This window comes from Muntiacus reevesi, chromosome X (assembly GCF_963930625.1).
Source record: "Muntiacus reevesi chromosome X, mMunRee1.1, whole genome shotgun sequence".
In the NCBI taxonomy this organism is placed as follows: Eukaryota; Metazoa; Chordata; class Mammalia; order Artiodactyla; family Cervidae; genus Muntiacus; species Muntiacus reevesi.
This window is the reverse complement of record NC_089271.1, coordinates 141,655,771-141,672,641: the sequence shown is the minus strand read 5'-3', so window position 1 is coordinate 141,672,641 and position 16,871 is coordinate 141,655,771. Positions and strand designations below refer to the sequence as shown.

At 35.3% G+C, this 16,871-nt stretch overlaps 1 protein-coding gene across 3 annotated transcripts in view; it reads left to right on the top strand.

Moving 5' to 3' along the window:
- COL4A5 (collagen type IV alpha 5 chain) overlaps window positions 1–16,871 on the top strand; it is a 250,361-nt gene that overhangs the window by 185,361 nt on the left and 48,129 nt on the right. For all 3 annotated transcript variants that reach the window (XM_065915481.1, XM_065915480.1, XM_065915478.1), the window contains exons 31-36: window positions 3,617–3,784; window positions 4,644–4,733; window positions 5,199–5,348; window positions 6,959–7,057; window positions 8,523–8,612; window positions 9,148–9,287. In XM_065915481.1, the coding sequence (XP_065771553.1) occupies window positions 3,617–3,784; window positions 4,644–4,733; window positions 5,199–5,348; window positions 6,959–7,057; window positions 8,523–8,612; window positions 9,148–9,287 (737 nt within the window). The remainder of the gene's footprint in view (window positions 1–3,616; window positions 3,785–4,643; window positions 4,734–5,198; window positions 5,349–6,958; window positions 7,058–8,522; window positions 8,613–9,147; window positions 9,288–16,871) is intronic.

Sequence of the window (16,871 nt, the reverse complement as noted above, 5' to 3'; positions counted from 1 at the left end):
GTGTATACTCACTCTTAAAGTAAATTTACATGAATCACCAAAGTAGAATATTGTCTTAGTGCATTTCAAAAATACCATAATTTTTGTTTGTACATCTCAATAACAGGACTATCAGCAAGGCTACTACTAATATCTTGATACACTAACTTATACTGCGTGGCTGAAATTCTAACTACCTATTTTTAAAATAAGAAGCTTATTTAATATACTTGCTGTGTTTCCTTTTGTAGTAGAAAACTTACTGCAAAATATTCTATCTTGTCATTTCTCCAGAGATACATCCTTTTCAGGCTTTTCTTTTGACTCCAGTTTTCTGCTATTATTTAATTAAGCTTTACCATTTGTCATTCTTTTTTCCAAAGCAAACTGTACAGTTTAATGCATGTTTTTAAGTTAAAGACTTGTTGAATATCAATTTCTCATTTGGCGATAGGAAAATAACATTTTTTTTAAATGCCAAAGGACAAGGAGCAGAATGTTTTTCATCTTATACCCTAGTAAGGGAGAAATGGAAGTTGTTGGTTCTTATTATTTGGTCTGGCCAATAGCTGTAAGATAATTGCTTTAGTGAATCTTTTTAGAGGTCAGTTAAATATACTTAATTCCATGTTCACAGGTAATACCCTAACCTGAGTCAAATGTGTTGTACACTTGTCCAGTCTCAGGAACACGTGCATAGCTAAATGAGTTCAAGCTTATCACCACTAATGTGAATCAAAGAAGCAAGGCATTAATCATGTCATTTTCATAGATGAAGGAGAGTACATTGTCATTTTCTAACTTTTTTGGCTATAAAACCCTTGGACTGTATGTGTTTAACATTTTCACAGATAATGCATATTTTTGGAATTTTATTTTTTTCCATTAACTTGTTCCATTTGGCTGTCAATAAATTAAGAGCATTATACACCTTTAATGCACTTAGCCTCTATAGATATAGCCATATAATTCCTGTTACTGTATAAGATTCAGCAGAACTTTTGAATTTATATTGACTTTCTTCATCCTGGATTTTACCAGGATGCCAATTCCTGACAATAGTCATGGAAAAGATCTGTGCTGTGAAAAATACAGCATAACATATGTTACTGTTATTACTAATAACAATGAAGAGATCTTAGCCTAAAACATGTAGTTTGCTTCATCATAGACATGCACTAATAATTATTGAGTTCTCTGTACCTAACCTGTACGGGTTTCCCTGGTGGCTTAGTGGTAAAGAACCCGCCTGACAATACGTGGGTTTGATCCCTGTGTTGGAAAGATCCCTTGGAGGAGGAAATTGCAACCCACTCCAGTATTCTTGCTTGGGAAATCCTATGGACAGAAGAGCCTGGCAGACTACAGTCCGTGGGGTCGCAGGGAGCCGGACATGACTTAGCGACTAAACAACAACCTAATCTGTTAGAGTACAAAATCAAGTTTAATTTTAAATCTAACTAAACTTTAAGAGCTTAAATTCTGAAATGATCATTCAAAGCAGTGTAAAGATCAGAAATAAACGAGTATATTGCTGATCTTCATAAAAAAGTATTTTTCTGAAGTAAATATTTTATTCTCTCTATTGGCAAACATATTTATAGTATATGTTATATGAGCATCTGAGCAAATGCCTAAAATAAGTTTCTTTACTCATTACTAATATGTTAGTAGTGAATCAATATCTAATAAATTCTATTTGTAGACTTTTTTTTTCTAATCTTTACATGGTTAGTTTTGTTTCCTAACCTAATTAATCTATTTGCAACTTGCTTCTGCTTGGGTGGTTCATCTTGCTACTGAACTGTAACTTCCTGCGTCTTGAACTTCAGGTCTACCAGGTATTGTAGTTCTCACTCAAAGCCATATTTTTCTTTTTTAATATTGAGAATTTATTATATTAGAACAAATAGTAGAAAAAATCATCCAAATATAATAGCATCATCATAAAAGATGCAAAAGATAGCACATGAAAACAGTTCTGAGAAGCTGTAAATAGGATATTTATTTTTCCTTTGATTTATTATTTTTTGAGCTTTATTGAGGTATAAAAGACATAGATAATATATTTCAAATGTACAATGTGATGATTTGATATATGTATACATTGTGAAAAAATTTTCACAATTAAATTCTCACATTCGTCACCTTACATATTTACTGATTTGTGTGTGTGAGAACCCTTAAGTTCTACTATATTAGCAAATTGTAATTATGCAATAATGTTATTAGTGATAGTCACCATGTTGTTACATTAGATCCTCATACCTTATTCATCTGTTTTTTTTTTTTCCAAAAGCCATATCTTCAAGCCTTAAACTTGGAAAGCAACAAGATTTATCCACATTGAAGTCTTTTAATTATTTTGTAGAACTGCTCTCTTGGAGCATATTTCAAGGGGCAAAATAGTTATCTTGAAAACTCAGCTATTAAAAACTACTTGGGCTGTAATGTAACAATAAATAGTGATCCATGTAGAGGTATAATTATGTCCATTATCAGATATCATATTTCATAAATATAAAATATCTCTCCCCTTTAATAGTATTTTTTACTATGAAATGGAAACATTGGAATCATCACTACTGTGCCAACTAAATGGAAATCTCTAATCTTCAAAGTGAATTTTATCAGTTTAAAGGCATGCTGGTAATATGACACCAAACAGGTCTTAAAATACCAGCCATCTTGTTCTCTTATAACAATAATTGCCTGTGAATCTTCAACAGTAAAACTGGTCATATTGTTGAAGAGATGCTTGGAATGATCGCCTGTTTCACCCCCAGCTTTCAGTCCGTTATGGCACATCCCCATTTACCAGATGAAGACCAATAACTTTAAGTGACTTAAGAAGTCATATAGCTGATAGGTGTTGGTGTAGGAACTTGCACTATATTTGTAGTATAATTCCTTTCACTAAACATATTCTTTTTTAATTACCTTGTTTTCTGGAGTCTATTTTTGCAATGTCATAATTTTTCTATAAATTCCTGGCTGGATTACTGAGAAACAAAAGTTAACAACAAAAACTAATAGTAATGTGTTATTAAAACAACTTGTTAAAACAAAGCCAAAATTAAGTCAAGAGGGCCCATGTAACTGACTTATGCAGTAATTAATTTTGTATGGGTTATAGAAATACATCTTAATAATTCATAATACCTTAGAATACTGGAAATCCAAGTGTGGGCAGTGACAAGTGTCGAATCACAGACTGTTTGTTACCAGTCTGCACTGGAATTAGAAGAAATTGAGAGTAAGCATTTGATTACATAATTATATTAATGTATTAGTTGACTATAATAACCATGATATAGGATTGTATTTTTATGTCTTTTTTATTTTAGTTTTTTAGTATTTTTATTACATTTTATTAAAAATGGTACATGATTGTAGCAATTAAGAAAAGATTGGTCTTTTTTGAGAATAATTTCAGAAGTCCATTCTTAGGAAAATATACTTGAAAATCCTAAAGTTTTATTGTTAGATTATTTTCTGTGCATGATACCAAACATATCCCTAACTCACTGTTAGGTTGGTTGTATACAGGATTCTATTACCTGTTTGCTAAAAAAATAACCAGATACATCTCTTAAAACTGCTTCAATACTTTTTAATATTGGTTTTTATTAACTAGGCTTGCACGGACTACCAGGAGAGAAGGGGGATCCAGGGCCTCCTGGATTTGATGTTCCAGGACCTCCTGGTGAGAGAGGCAGTCCAGGGATCCCTGGAGCACCAGGTCCTATGGGACCCCCAGGATCACCAGGGCTCCCAGGAAAAGCAGGTGCCTCTGGCTTTCCAGGTAATTTTTTAGCCTTCCCTGGTTTGGGATTCCAGAATTTAGAACTAATATGACTCTGGTGTATTATTCTCTTGTGATTTTCTCAATTGACACTATCCTTTAAGGAAATGTATTAAATGTCTCTGATTGTGGGAAACTCACTTTGCTATTTGCATTGCACTTTTTCTCTCTGAGCGCTCCAGTTATATATTGCTGTGTAACAAATGACCCCAAAATATGATGATTTAAAGAAGTCTTAATTTTGCTCAAGATTTTATTGATCAGGAATTACTGGATGACTTAGACAGCGTTGTTTATCTCTGATCCACATGGTACCAACTGGTACCATGATTGGGATGAAGGAGATACTTTCAACGTGGCACTACTGTGACACCTCAGTGTTCATTGGCCTCTTCACATGTTATCTCATTATCCACAGAGGTACCTCACATATGATAGATTCAGGGTAGTTGCTCTTTTTCCAGGGCAATTGGTTTCCAAAAGAGAGAATCCTCAAAACTGAAAGTGAATGTTCTAAGAGACCTGGGTGGAAGCTACTAGAGTTCTTATCATCTAGCCTTGGGAGTTATACAGGGTCACATAGTCAAGGTTAAGGCACAGAGTCATCCCAAATTCAAGGGGAGAAGGGTACACAAAGCTGTGTGTACTGGGAAGTGCAGTTCATTTGGGGACCATATTTAGAGGCTAACTACCACAGTGATATAGACAGTAGTGGTCACTAAGATTACAATAGCTGGAAAGAGGCAAACCTTATAGTACCTTCCCTCTAACTCAGTAGTTTTCTAGGTGACATCTCTAAACTGATCTTTTATCTTTCCAAGGTCAAGGAAAGGTAAAAAGGTATTGATATTTTTCAAAGGTGCCAAAGGTGAAATGGGTATGATGGGACCTCCAGGCCCACCAGGACCTTTGGGAATTCCTGGCAGGAGTGGTGTTCCCGGTCTCAAAGGTAATATTCAGGGTTTGCTGGCAGATATATGAAAGAAAGAAAATTAAAAATTTTGCTTTACATCAACACAGAATACTTTTATTTGACTGCTTAAAAATGAGCAATGCTTTATTTGTATTTTGTTTCTAAGTGACATGGCATTTAAGTAGTTCCTGTTTTCAGTTTGATGGCATGCTTAGTTTGAATACTATGAAATATGATAAGCATTAACTCAAAATAACAGCATACAGGGATTTAATTTTTATTTTTTTACAGTCTGTATTTGTCAGAGAACACCAGGAGAGAGATTGTTGTTTGAGTGTAAAAGTGAGCTCAAGTTATTTATAGACAATGAATAAGGTGCATGAGTGTTTTGGGTGGTCAGTGGCTTACCCACCTGTGTAACGTATGAATAATCTTTATATGCATTAATCCTGGATAGATGAACCTGATCTGCTGTGTCTTTCCCACACATGTTGGTTTTAGGTGAGGATGGTTTGCAGGGTCAGCCAGGACTTCCTGGCCCTGCAGGAGAGAAAGGTAGTAAAGGAGAACCTGGCCTTCCAGGCCTTCCTGGGCCAATGGATCCAGATCTGCTGGGCTCAAAAGGAGAGAAAGGGGACCCTGGCCTACCAGGTGAGTGGATGCATTTATTTTAATTTTTCTCCTGGTGGGTATGAAGTTTAATTTTTATTAGCATGGAAAGTGACTTGTAATCTAGGATTAAGGCAATTAGGTATATCAAATTTTGGTAATGAAAGCTAGTTTTTACTGATTTGTACTGTTTCACTGATCAACTTTTGCTTGAGTGTTTTCTTTGTAGTTTATCTATCACAAACTATGAGGCTTTAAAATTAACGGTCACTTTCAAGCCTTCCAGGAAGTAGTGTATAGAATATGATCAAGAGAAAATGGATAAATAACCAGAATTACTTGGAAAACAGATTTCAGTGTTTGGGAAATTTTCTGGCCATTTAAAATTTTTTTTCTTGAAACCAAATGAAGATGAGTGGTACACTGTTGTCCTGCAGATTTTTGATACCCATATCATACTTGATTTTTAAGTACAGTTCACTGTTATTCTAACCTAAAAGAATAAACAAATATTGGACTAAGAACAGCCAAACACCCCTGGGGAAGTTTGCTGGAAGTAGGTCTAGGAAACAATTATGTTATTGCAGTTATTTTATTAGAAGCAAATTAGATATGAAGTATAACAGATTTTTAAAATAAAAATCCTTTATTCTTTTTATAAAACTATAACATATTCATAACAAAGCATCAGAAAATACATGAAGTGAAGTCACTCAGTTGTGTCCAACTCTTTGCAACCCCATGGATAGTCCATGGGATTCTTCAGGCCAGAATATTGGAGTGGGTAGCCATTCTCTTCTCCAGGGGATCTTCCCTACCCAGGGATCAAACCTATGTCCTCCGCATTACAGGCGGATTCTTGACCAGCTGAACCACCAGGGGAAAAATATGAATAAGCACAAAACTATAAATAAAACACAATCCAATCTACATAGAATATCCTTTCAAACAACATGGAACTTTTAAACTTTGTTTATTTGCAGATTGAAGTAAGGTTTGTGGCTCTTTCTGTGTTGAAACCATTGCTATTGTCAGTCCATGTATGTGTGTGAGTATGTGTGTAGGGGTGTGTGTGTGTGTGTGTGTGTGTGTGTGTGTGTGTACATAGATGTTATAAGTTTCCCTGTGAACAGGGCTTGGTGGGATTTCTCCTCAAACAAGAGTTTTAAGACATTACTATAATTTTGTATATAATCATGAAAGAGGCAAGGCCACCTAATTTTGTATTATTGTTAAAATGAATTACATTTCTTGATTTACTTCTTGCAAAGCTTCTCTTTCCATTGTACCTTCTGCAAAATAGTGTCAGTAAACTATATTTGCCTTAATATAAAGTTATGAAAGATAGTTATAGAATCTAAGAGGTAGTGTAGAGATGGCCTGCCCCAATTCCTTCATTTTACAGTGTAAGAAACTGAGGCCCAAAGAGGAAAGTGGCTTAATTATTGAGTGCTCTGAATTTCTTAATGGTAGCTACTTTAAAATCTGGGAGATTTTAATGAGCCCAGTGATATTGGTTCACACTATATCAGAATATCACTGGTTCCTGTATTTCATTCATATTTCAGAGTTTGGGTAGCTTGCTTTGTAAAATGTATTTAATGATTAATAATACCAGCCTAACTTGTCTTTCTTATACTCATTCTTGGAAGGTATTCCTGGAGTTGCAGGGCCAAAAGGTTACCAGGGTTTGCCTGGAGACCCAGGGCAACCTGGACTGAGTGGACAACCTGGATTGCCAGGACCATCAGGTAAGTATGATAAACCACCTGTAGTAGTTGGGTGGCTGGCTGATCCTGACCCCTGGAACAAAGTAATTATGTATTTATCATGTGTAGTGATATTTTGAATCTGGTCATGGCAATATGTTTGGGAAGCTACTGAGATATGGACCTCTCCTTGACAAAAATGTTGCCATTGACACAAATGTCAACAGAAAAGACTTGTAGGATATTTTTCTTTACTCAATTTCTTCTTTTTTGTGGCCTCAGAGTATACACAAAATCAGAAGTACATCCAAGTAAGGTGCTATATTTTATTTATATACATTGTAGCATATGTAGACTAGACAGTTATCTGTTAGGAGCCTAAAGAATTCACCCTTTTCATTTTTTTGCCTTCAGACAAGTTAATCATTAAACCATGTAAAACAGATGACTGCCATTTCTAGTTTTAAAAGTTTCTAGGAGTAAGAATTTCACAACCTTCATTGGTAATGTGTTATAGCATTAATCACTCTTACAATCAATGTGGATTTTTTTGTTTCTAATAAAACTTTTTCTTGCTGCTTCTTAAACCATTTTCTTTTAGTTGGACCCCTAAACAATAAAGAGTAGCTGTTACCATCCTCCTAAGAGCCCTTTAGATCAGTTATTCTGCTCTGGACTGTATGCTATATTATCTTAATGTAGTTGGAAGGAAAAATTATCTTCTTATCTATCTTTCATATACTTTGCATTCTCTTTCCTGAGTGAGAAGACAGTGTGAAAGAAAAAATAAAAGCAAATAATGTTGAAGGCAACATTGTAGTCCTTGGAAAATACCAGGGGACACCACAGAACTGAAGTATCTAAGCTCTGGGAAGAATGCAAACACAGCAGCCGTGATGAACACAGTAGCCGTGACTGTTGGGGGGAAGATAGTCCGGTACTTCTCCATCATCTCTTACCTATCCCTGGCTTAATGTGCCAAAGGTGTATGTATCATGACAGGTTACCACTTTCCTCTTCTGGTTGCACATGATAAGCCTTTCAATGGGAAAGCTTCTGAATCTTTTTAAAAGACTCTCTTTAAATTGAATTTATCTGTGATAAATATAGTAAGGTAGTTATACACATATGACAAATAAGACTTCAGGTGGTTGGAATAGTTTTAGGGCAAGAAACAAGATGTCCTAGTGATAGTTATATGTGTACAACAAATAAGACTTCAGGTAATTGGAGTAGTTTTAGGGCAAGACACAAGATTCTTGCATTTTAAAATAAACGTGTATTGGGAGCCCTCTATTGCTGTGATTATATTGTAATATGTTCCTAAGGAGATTTCTTGATAACTTTTGCCTGTCTAATGTCCAGTTAGATTTGTGAAACTTTATCATATATTAATATTTGGTCCATTCAGTCTCATGCTTTCATTTTAATTATGACCCATTCCAGGAAACCAAGCAACCATAGTATTGCTGACTTGTCTTAATTTTAAGCAATTTGACTTTTCTAGGTCCCAAGGGTAACCCTGGTCTCCCTGGAATGCCAGGACTTACAGGACCTCCTGGACTTAAAGGAAGCATGGGTGATATGGGTTTTCCAGGTGAGTGATGAAAATTTCCCAAATATTTAGTTCCATTAATGGAAGATGGTTGACTATCTTTGTTATCAGAAAAGAAACTGTTGTTGACAGAGTCAACAACTGAGGTGATATCTAAGGCAATCAGTGGGTAGAGCTCTCTCATTACACAAGTATTTGAAGTGGGAATTAAAAGACAGAACTTTAGAAAGAATTCACAAACTTACATTTTTTTTCTCAAACTATACCCCCTTCCAACCCACTCCAGTGTTCTTGTCTGGAGAATCCCATGGACACAAGAACCTGGAGGGTTACAGTTCATAGGGTCACAAAGAGACTGACATGACTGAAGCGACTTAGCATGAACACATACTCCCTTTAACTTAAACTTCCTTTAAAAATAGACTTTTATATAATTCTGATTATAAAGCTCTTTATTATATAAATCAGACTTTGTGAAATTCTTTTTAAAAATCTTTTTGTGTGGTCATGTGCATTATATATATATCCCATACAATATTTTGTAAAAGATTGATTGCATGTTATGTGTTTTTAACAGGCCCCCAGGGTGCAAAAGGGTCTCTTGGACCTCCTGGAGTTCCTGGACAACCTGGCTCCCCAGGATTACCTGGACAGAAAGGAGAAAAAGGTGATCCTGGTATTTCAGGCATTGGTATTCCAGGTCTTCCTGGCCCAAAGGTAATCCTACTCAGGTATATGCCTGAGCAGATATCATTTTTCTTTAACACTGTGCTTGCTCCTAATTCTTCCTTAAACTATAGTGTGATATAGTATAGTGTGACATGAATCTCTGGGCAAGAAATTCATTCTTTCTCTTTTATATTGTAAGGAGATGTGTTTTAGAGTTTGCAGCCAATCCAAAAAAGGATGAAGGGGGATCTTTCTGATTTCTTTATTTTCTCTCTATCTTGCTGTTTGAGTATGTTTCAGAAACTAAAAGGCATATTTCTGCCTAGTTTTAGTTTTCCTTTCCCTTTTAGTGATGGAGTTGTTGGTCTTTGTCCTAATATTATTATTAACTAACTTGAAGAGGCTTATAAGCAAAGTAACTTATAAAATTAATGAAAGTGAAATAGTATTCTTAAATGCATGTATGAAGTGGTTCTCCGAAACAGTTTTATGTATCCCTCCATGCTGCTGCTGCTGCTAAGTTGCTTCAGTCGTGTCTTACTCTGTGCGACCCCATAGATGGCAGCCCACCAGGCTCCCCGTCCCTGGGATTCTCCAGGCGAGAATACTGGAGTGGGTTGCCATTTCCTTCTCCAATGCATGAAAGTGAAAAGTGAAAGTGAAGTCGCTCAGTCGTGTCCAACTCTTAGCGACCCCATGGACTGCAGCCTACCAGGCTCCTCTGCCCATGGGATTTTCTAGGCAAGAGTACTGGAGTGGGGTGTCATTGCCTTCTCCGTCTATGCCGCTAGTCAGTGTGAAAACTTTGGTGTTATTTCTCAAGGAATCAAATTTAGAACTTGTTTAAGAATCACTGAACTTTGAAATATTTGATAACTGCTTAATTCCATGTAAAAGAGTAGTAATTCCTGTTAATTTGCAGAAGTATTTTATAACTAACCAAGATGCGTCCATTGTCTATTATATATACATTGCAAGTGTCTTCTCTGAGTGAAATGTTGTCTCATAATGATGTTCTATCTTTCAGTTACAACACAAAACTTGAGAGTACTAGAAAAGTAATTGTGGAATTAGTGAAAGCTCTCACTGAGATAAGAATTCATTGAATAATATTTTTAAGATATTTTCTTGTTAATAGTATACAAAAGGCTATATTTTGATTGCCTAGTCAATCAACTTATTGTAAGAAGTAATCAAGAGAAATTTCTGCTTATTAATTACAGATTAGCAGTATAGAGTTTAAATTTTTCTTTTCCGTATGTTGTGTGAGGTGAGGAACTATATATTTTTCCCAAATAAATTATACATATAACTTAAAACCATTTGTTACAAACTCCATTCTGTACTCATTGATTTTAAATTTCTTTTAAAAATTTTATAAATATTTTCATCCATATTTTTTCTAGACTGAGAGAATTTTAGCCTTCTTATAATGGAACCAAAATGATCATAATAACTCATCTCTGAAATTATAATAAATTACAGCAGAAAAACATGTTTCAGTTGGCCAGTGTCCACAGTGTATTCAACTCTCTAAGTAAGAGGCTAACTCTTAGTTTTTCTATGCAGCCTACAAGTATATTTCAATAAGCAAATTCTACACTAAGCTTGGATACTTGCAGAGTTGAAAAAACCAGGAAATCTTGTATTTGAAGTATTCTGTTGTTTCTTTCAGATGGTATTAGTTTATCTTAAAATGGTGACACATTTAAAAAATAAGATTTTACACTCAGTTCTAATAGATGCAGGCAGTCTTTGTTTGTACAGTCTGACATGAAAAATTTACCACAGATTGGTTAAATGACATCAGTTCACAACAATACGGATCAGGTTTAAGTTACCATGATATATTAGTCTTCAGTCCTTAAACCACTATGTAAATAACTACTGTGCATCATGATCAGTGAGCAGTCATTTCACTTCTTTCAAATTCTGTCAATAATTAGTCACTGTGAATCTGTTTTCCCATCATGCATTGACAGCAAAGCATGTAGGTGTGTTGCCTCTGTCTCTCATTGACAACCAACTTGAAGTTTAACAAAAGTGAATAATCAAAGAGAAAACTGATCAACAGTGATGAAAGTACAGTTTAATAAAGGAAAGGTATAACACTGGAAGTGAAATTTATATCTAATATAGATGTAATTAGAGACAAAATAGCCAACCAAAGGAATGTTTACATTGCCACCATTTGAGAGACTTTAGATGTGCAGCCAAGAAAGCTGGTGAAGACTAAATGATCAACATATGAACTTGACTCTCTTTATATATGTAACTGATATGAAGAGGATTTTAATGTTACGAGAAAAACTTTTAAAGGTCATAGAATGGTCATGTTTTTCCCATTGATTTTTTTAAATCTCGTTACATGGTTTCATCTTGCATTTTCATTTTTGTAGTCTCATACTATTGAGCAAAATAAGGACTTCCTGCCTATTACTCTAAAAGAAGAGTAGAATAAAAGTTTCAGGAATATGATAGTATGATTAGGAGATGTCAAGCATAAGGAAAAAAATTTTGTAATTAGTGAGTTGTTAAGAAGTAAGGATAGTGCTAAAAGGTCAGATGGTACTTTGTTTTACAAATTACACACTTTATGAGAGAGTGTCCTTGTTAGTCAAAAAGCATAATTAATATAAGTACACTGAAAACCCTGGACAGGGAATCTATAGGCAGAAGCATCAGTCCCGAGTCTGTCTGAGTGACCTTGTAAGTCACTTAATTCTTTTCTATCTTCATTACTTTGTCAGTAAAATAGAAAGAAGAATTATATAACCTATTACACAGAGTTATTGTGAGGTTTCAATTAGATTAGAAAAACACTTTGTAGATTATAAAGTATTCTATACATAATATTTGTGAGATGAGAGAGGTGGACTAGATATCTAAGATTTCTATAACTCTTATATTTAATAACTATATTCTTTTAATGTGGCATAATGTTGCTAGCTTCCATTACTCCTTCTTAAAATCTAATCATACTACAGACTCAGAACAATTCTTGTCATAATCCTAGATAGGTTTTTTGCCAAAATTGACTAGCAGAAAATCTTAGAAGAAAACATATCTTATGACCTTGGGTTAGGATAATTATTTCTTAAACATGGCACCAAACACTCAAGCAACTAAAGAAAAATAAATAAATTAAATCATGTTAAAACATCATGAGAAACACTGGGCTGGAAGAAGCACAAGCTGGAATCAAGATTGCCAGGAGAAATATCAATAACCTCAGATATGCAGATTACACCACCCTTATGGTAGAAAGTAAAGAGGAACTAAAAAGCCTCTTGATGAAAGTGAAAGAGGAGAGTGAAAAAAGTTGGCTTAAAGCTCAACATTCAGAAAACTAAGATGATGGCATCTGGTCCCATCACCTCATGGCAAATAGATGGGGAAACAGTGGACACAGTGACTGACTTAATTTTTTTGGGCTCCAAAATCACTGCAGATGGGATTGCAGCCATGAAATTAAAAGACGCTTACTTCTTGGAAGGAAAGTTATGACCAACCTAGATAGCATATTAAAAAGCAGAGACATTACTTTGCCAACAAAGGTCTGTCTAGTCAAGGCTATGGTTTTTCCAGTGGTCATGTATGGAAGTGAGAGTTGAACTGTGAAGAAAGCCAAGTGCCGAAGAATTGATGCTTTTGAAGTGTGGTGTTGGGGAAGACTCTTGAGAGTCTCTTGGACTACAAGGAGAGCCAACCAGTCCATCCTAAAGAAGAACAGTCATGGGTGTTCATTGGAAGGACCGACGCTGAAGCTGAAATTCCAATACTTTCACCAACTCATGCGAAAAGTTGACTCATTGGAAAAGACCCTGATGCTGGGAAGGATTGGGAGCAGAAGGAGAAGGGGATGACAGAGGATGAGATGACTGGATGGCATCACTGACTCGAAGGACATGAGTTTGTGTAGACTCTGGGAGTTGGTGATGGACAGGGAGGCCTGGCGTGCTGCGATTCATGGGGTCGTAAAGAATCGGACACGACTGAGCGACTGAACTGAACTGAAAATATTGTGCTGCAAATGATAATGTCAAAAAGTGAAAAGACAACCCAGGGAAAGGGAGAAAATATTTGCAAATGATATATCAGACAAGAGATTTGTATCCAGAATATATTTTTTAAAAAACTCTTAATTCAATAAGGAAGTAGACCAATTTTTAAATGGGCAGTCAGGCCGAACAGACCTATACAGAACATGCCACCCCAGTTATTAGAGAAATGCAGATCAAAACTACAGTGAGATATCATTTCACACCAGCCGGAATGGCTATCATCAGAACAGGCCATCTCACAACATCAGGGTATACATTTTTTTTTTCAAGTGCACAAGAAGCATTCTTCAGAACAGAGTGTATGTTAGGCCACAAAATAAGTGTTAATAAATTTTAAAACATTGGAACCATACAAAGATCCTTTTCTCATTACATTAGATTGTAAACAGCAAAAGGAAAGCTGGAAAATTCACAAATATGTAGAAATTAAAGGACATACTCTTAACAACCAGTGGGGCAAAGATGAGGACACAAGTGAAATTAGAAAACATCTTGAGACAGGTGAAAACACAAAATTCCAAAACTTATACAAGCCAGCAAAAGTAATGTTAACAAGGAAATTTATAGTGTAAATGCTTGCATTGAAGAAGAAAGATCCTAAATCAGAATTTAGCATTATACCTTCAGGAACTAGAAAAAGAACAAACTCAACCCCAAAACTGGTAGAAGGAAGGGAATAATAAAGATTGAAGCAGCAATAAATACAGTAGAGATTAAAAACAATAGAGAAAATGAAGAAAGCCAAGAGGTTGTTCTTTCAAAAAGATAAACACAATTGAAAAACATTGAGCTAGATTGGCTAAGAGAGAGAGGACTCACATACTTAAAATTAGAAATGAAAGAGGGGCACATCACCACTAAATTTACAGAAATAAAAAAGATGAGAGTACTGTGCACAAGTGTACAAAAACAAATTGGATAACTTTAAAATGGACAAATTCGTAAAAACATACAATTTACCAAAGGCTGAATGATAAAGAATAGATTTTCTGAATAGACCTACAGTTACTAAAGATTTTCTCTTCCTTGGGTGGTAAAGGATACTATAGGGCCTATTGTGTTACAAACAGTTCATAATATTTTTCTCTGAGTTCATCACCTTTTCTCTAAGTTTATCACTTTAACATGTATTTTGAATCCCATGTACCATGTTTTGGCCTGCTCAAGCAACTTTGAGCCATTATTTATCAATTTGCCCCCATTAGCTTAAAATTTCACTACCTGGGAGAGGTAAGTAGCATGCAGGCTTGAAGATATTATTTTATACTGCCTTTGCTACATCATTTAGTAAAATGTTAGCTAAGAGTATCTCTGCATTCACTCTTTAGTATCCCTATCATTAATATTTCCTAACTAAAGAGGAACCTATGTATGGCTAGGTTCATGGTATCTTTAATCTCCAAATATAAATTGAACTGTAAAAATTTAATAATTATGTGGGAACCACAGCTTCCAAATGGTTGGACTACTGTTGTAATACTCTTCTCACCATAAAACAAAGTATGGTTTTTACCCTTTCTCACCTAATATTTTCAACTCATCCTGGTTTTTTTTCCCCTACTGACAGCACTTCTTCAATATTATAATAGAACACAATAACAAACAGTATTAGCTATTTCACCAACTTTGATGTCTTCTATTTTGTATATTGAGGTCAGTGTGATATTTTATTCCATGTCTTAAGTTATTGCATGGATTGGAAGGGAGATCTTGTTATTAAGAGATAGTAGAGAATGACTATGATCCAAACACTCTTAGTTTACCAATTTGAATTTTAAAAGCCAAAAAGTTATCAACCTGACAAGTATTTGTACATGGATTGCCTGTTATACAGTACAGTGATCTTGAAAACAGTTCTAGTTTCAGGGTTGTTAAAAAGCATTCTATTGTATGTTCTTGCCTCCTTTGTCAAAGATAAGGTACTCATTGTTGTGTGAGTTTATCTCTGGGCTTGCTTTCTTCTTCCATTGGTCTATATTTCTGTTTTTGTGCCAGTACCATACTGTCTTGAGGACTGTAGCTTTGTAGTACAATCTGAAGTCAGGAAAGTTGCTTCCTCCAGCTCCATTTTTCTTTCTCAAGATTGCTTTGACTCTTTGGGGTCTTTTGTGTTTGCATACAAACTTTGAATTTTTTTGTTTTAGTTCTGTGAAAAATACCATTGTTAGTTTGATAGGGATTGCACTGAATCTGTAGATTACTTGGGTAGTACAGTCATCATCACAATATTGATTCTTCCATTCCAAGAACATGGTATATCTCTCCATCTGTACACCCTCTTAAATAATTGGTGCTGGGAAAACTGGACAACAACATGTAAAAGAATGAAACTAGATCACTTCCTAACATCATACACAAAAAAATCCCTCAAATTGGGTTAAAGACTTAAATGTAAGGCCAGAAACTATAAAGCTCTTAGAGGAAAACAGGCAGTACACTGTATGACATACATCACAGCAAGATCCTCTTTGACCCACCTCCTAGAGTAATGGAAATAAAAATAAACCAGTGGGACTTAATTAAACTTAAAAGCTTTTGCACAGCAAAGGAAATAGCAAACAAGATGAAAAGACAGCCCTCAGAATGGGAGAAAATAATTGCAATAGAAACCACTGGCAAAGGATTAATCTCCAGAATATATAAGCAGCTCATACAGCTCAACATCAGGAAAACAAACCAATCAAAAAATGAGCAGAAGACCTAAACAGACATTTCTCCAAAGAAGACATACAGATGGCTAAAAAACAATAGAAAATATGCTCAGCACTGCTCATTATTAGAGAAATGCAAATCAAAACTACAATGAAGTGTCACCTCACACCAGTCAGAATGGCCATCATCAAAAAATCTACAAACAATAAGTGCCGGAGAGGGTGTGGGAAAAGGGAACCCTCTTGCACTGTTGGTGGGAATGTAAAATGATATAACTACTATGGAGAACAGTATGGAGATTTCCTTAAAAAAAAAACAAAAACTAAGAATAGAACCACATGACCCAACAATCACATTCACTGGGCATATATATACCCTGAGAAAACTACAAATGAAAGAGACACATGTACCCCAGTGTTCATTGCAACACTATTTACAATAGCTCAGGCATGGAAACAACCTAGATGTCCATGGACAGATGAATGAATGAAAAAGTTGTGGTACATATACACAGTGGAATATTAACCATAAAAACACACATTTGAGTCAGTTCTAATGAGCTGGATGAACCTAGAGCCTGTTATCCAGAGTGAAGTAAGTCAGTAAGAGAAAAACAAATATTGTATATTGATGCATATATATGAAATCTAGTAAGATGGTACTGATGAGCCTATTTGCAGAGCAGCAGTGGAGATGCAGACATAGAAAACAGACTTATGGACACAGTGGGAGAAGGACAGGGTGGGATTAATTGAGAGAGTAGCATGGAAACATATACATTACCATATGTAAAACAGATAGGCAGTGGGAATTTGCTATAGTATGCAGGCAGCTCAAATCAGGTGCTCTGTGAGGGGTAGGATGGTGTGGGAGGAAGGTTCAAGAGGAAGGGGACATATGTATACCTATGGCTGAT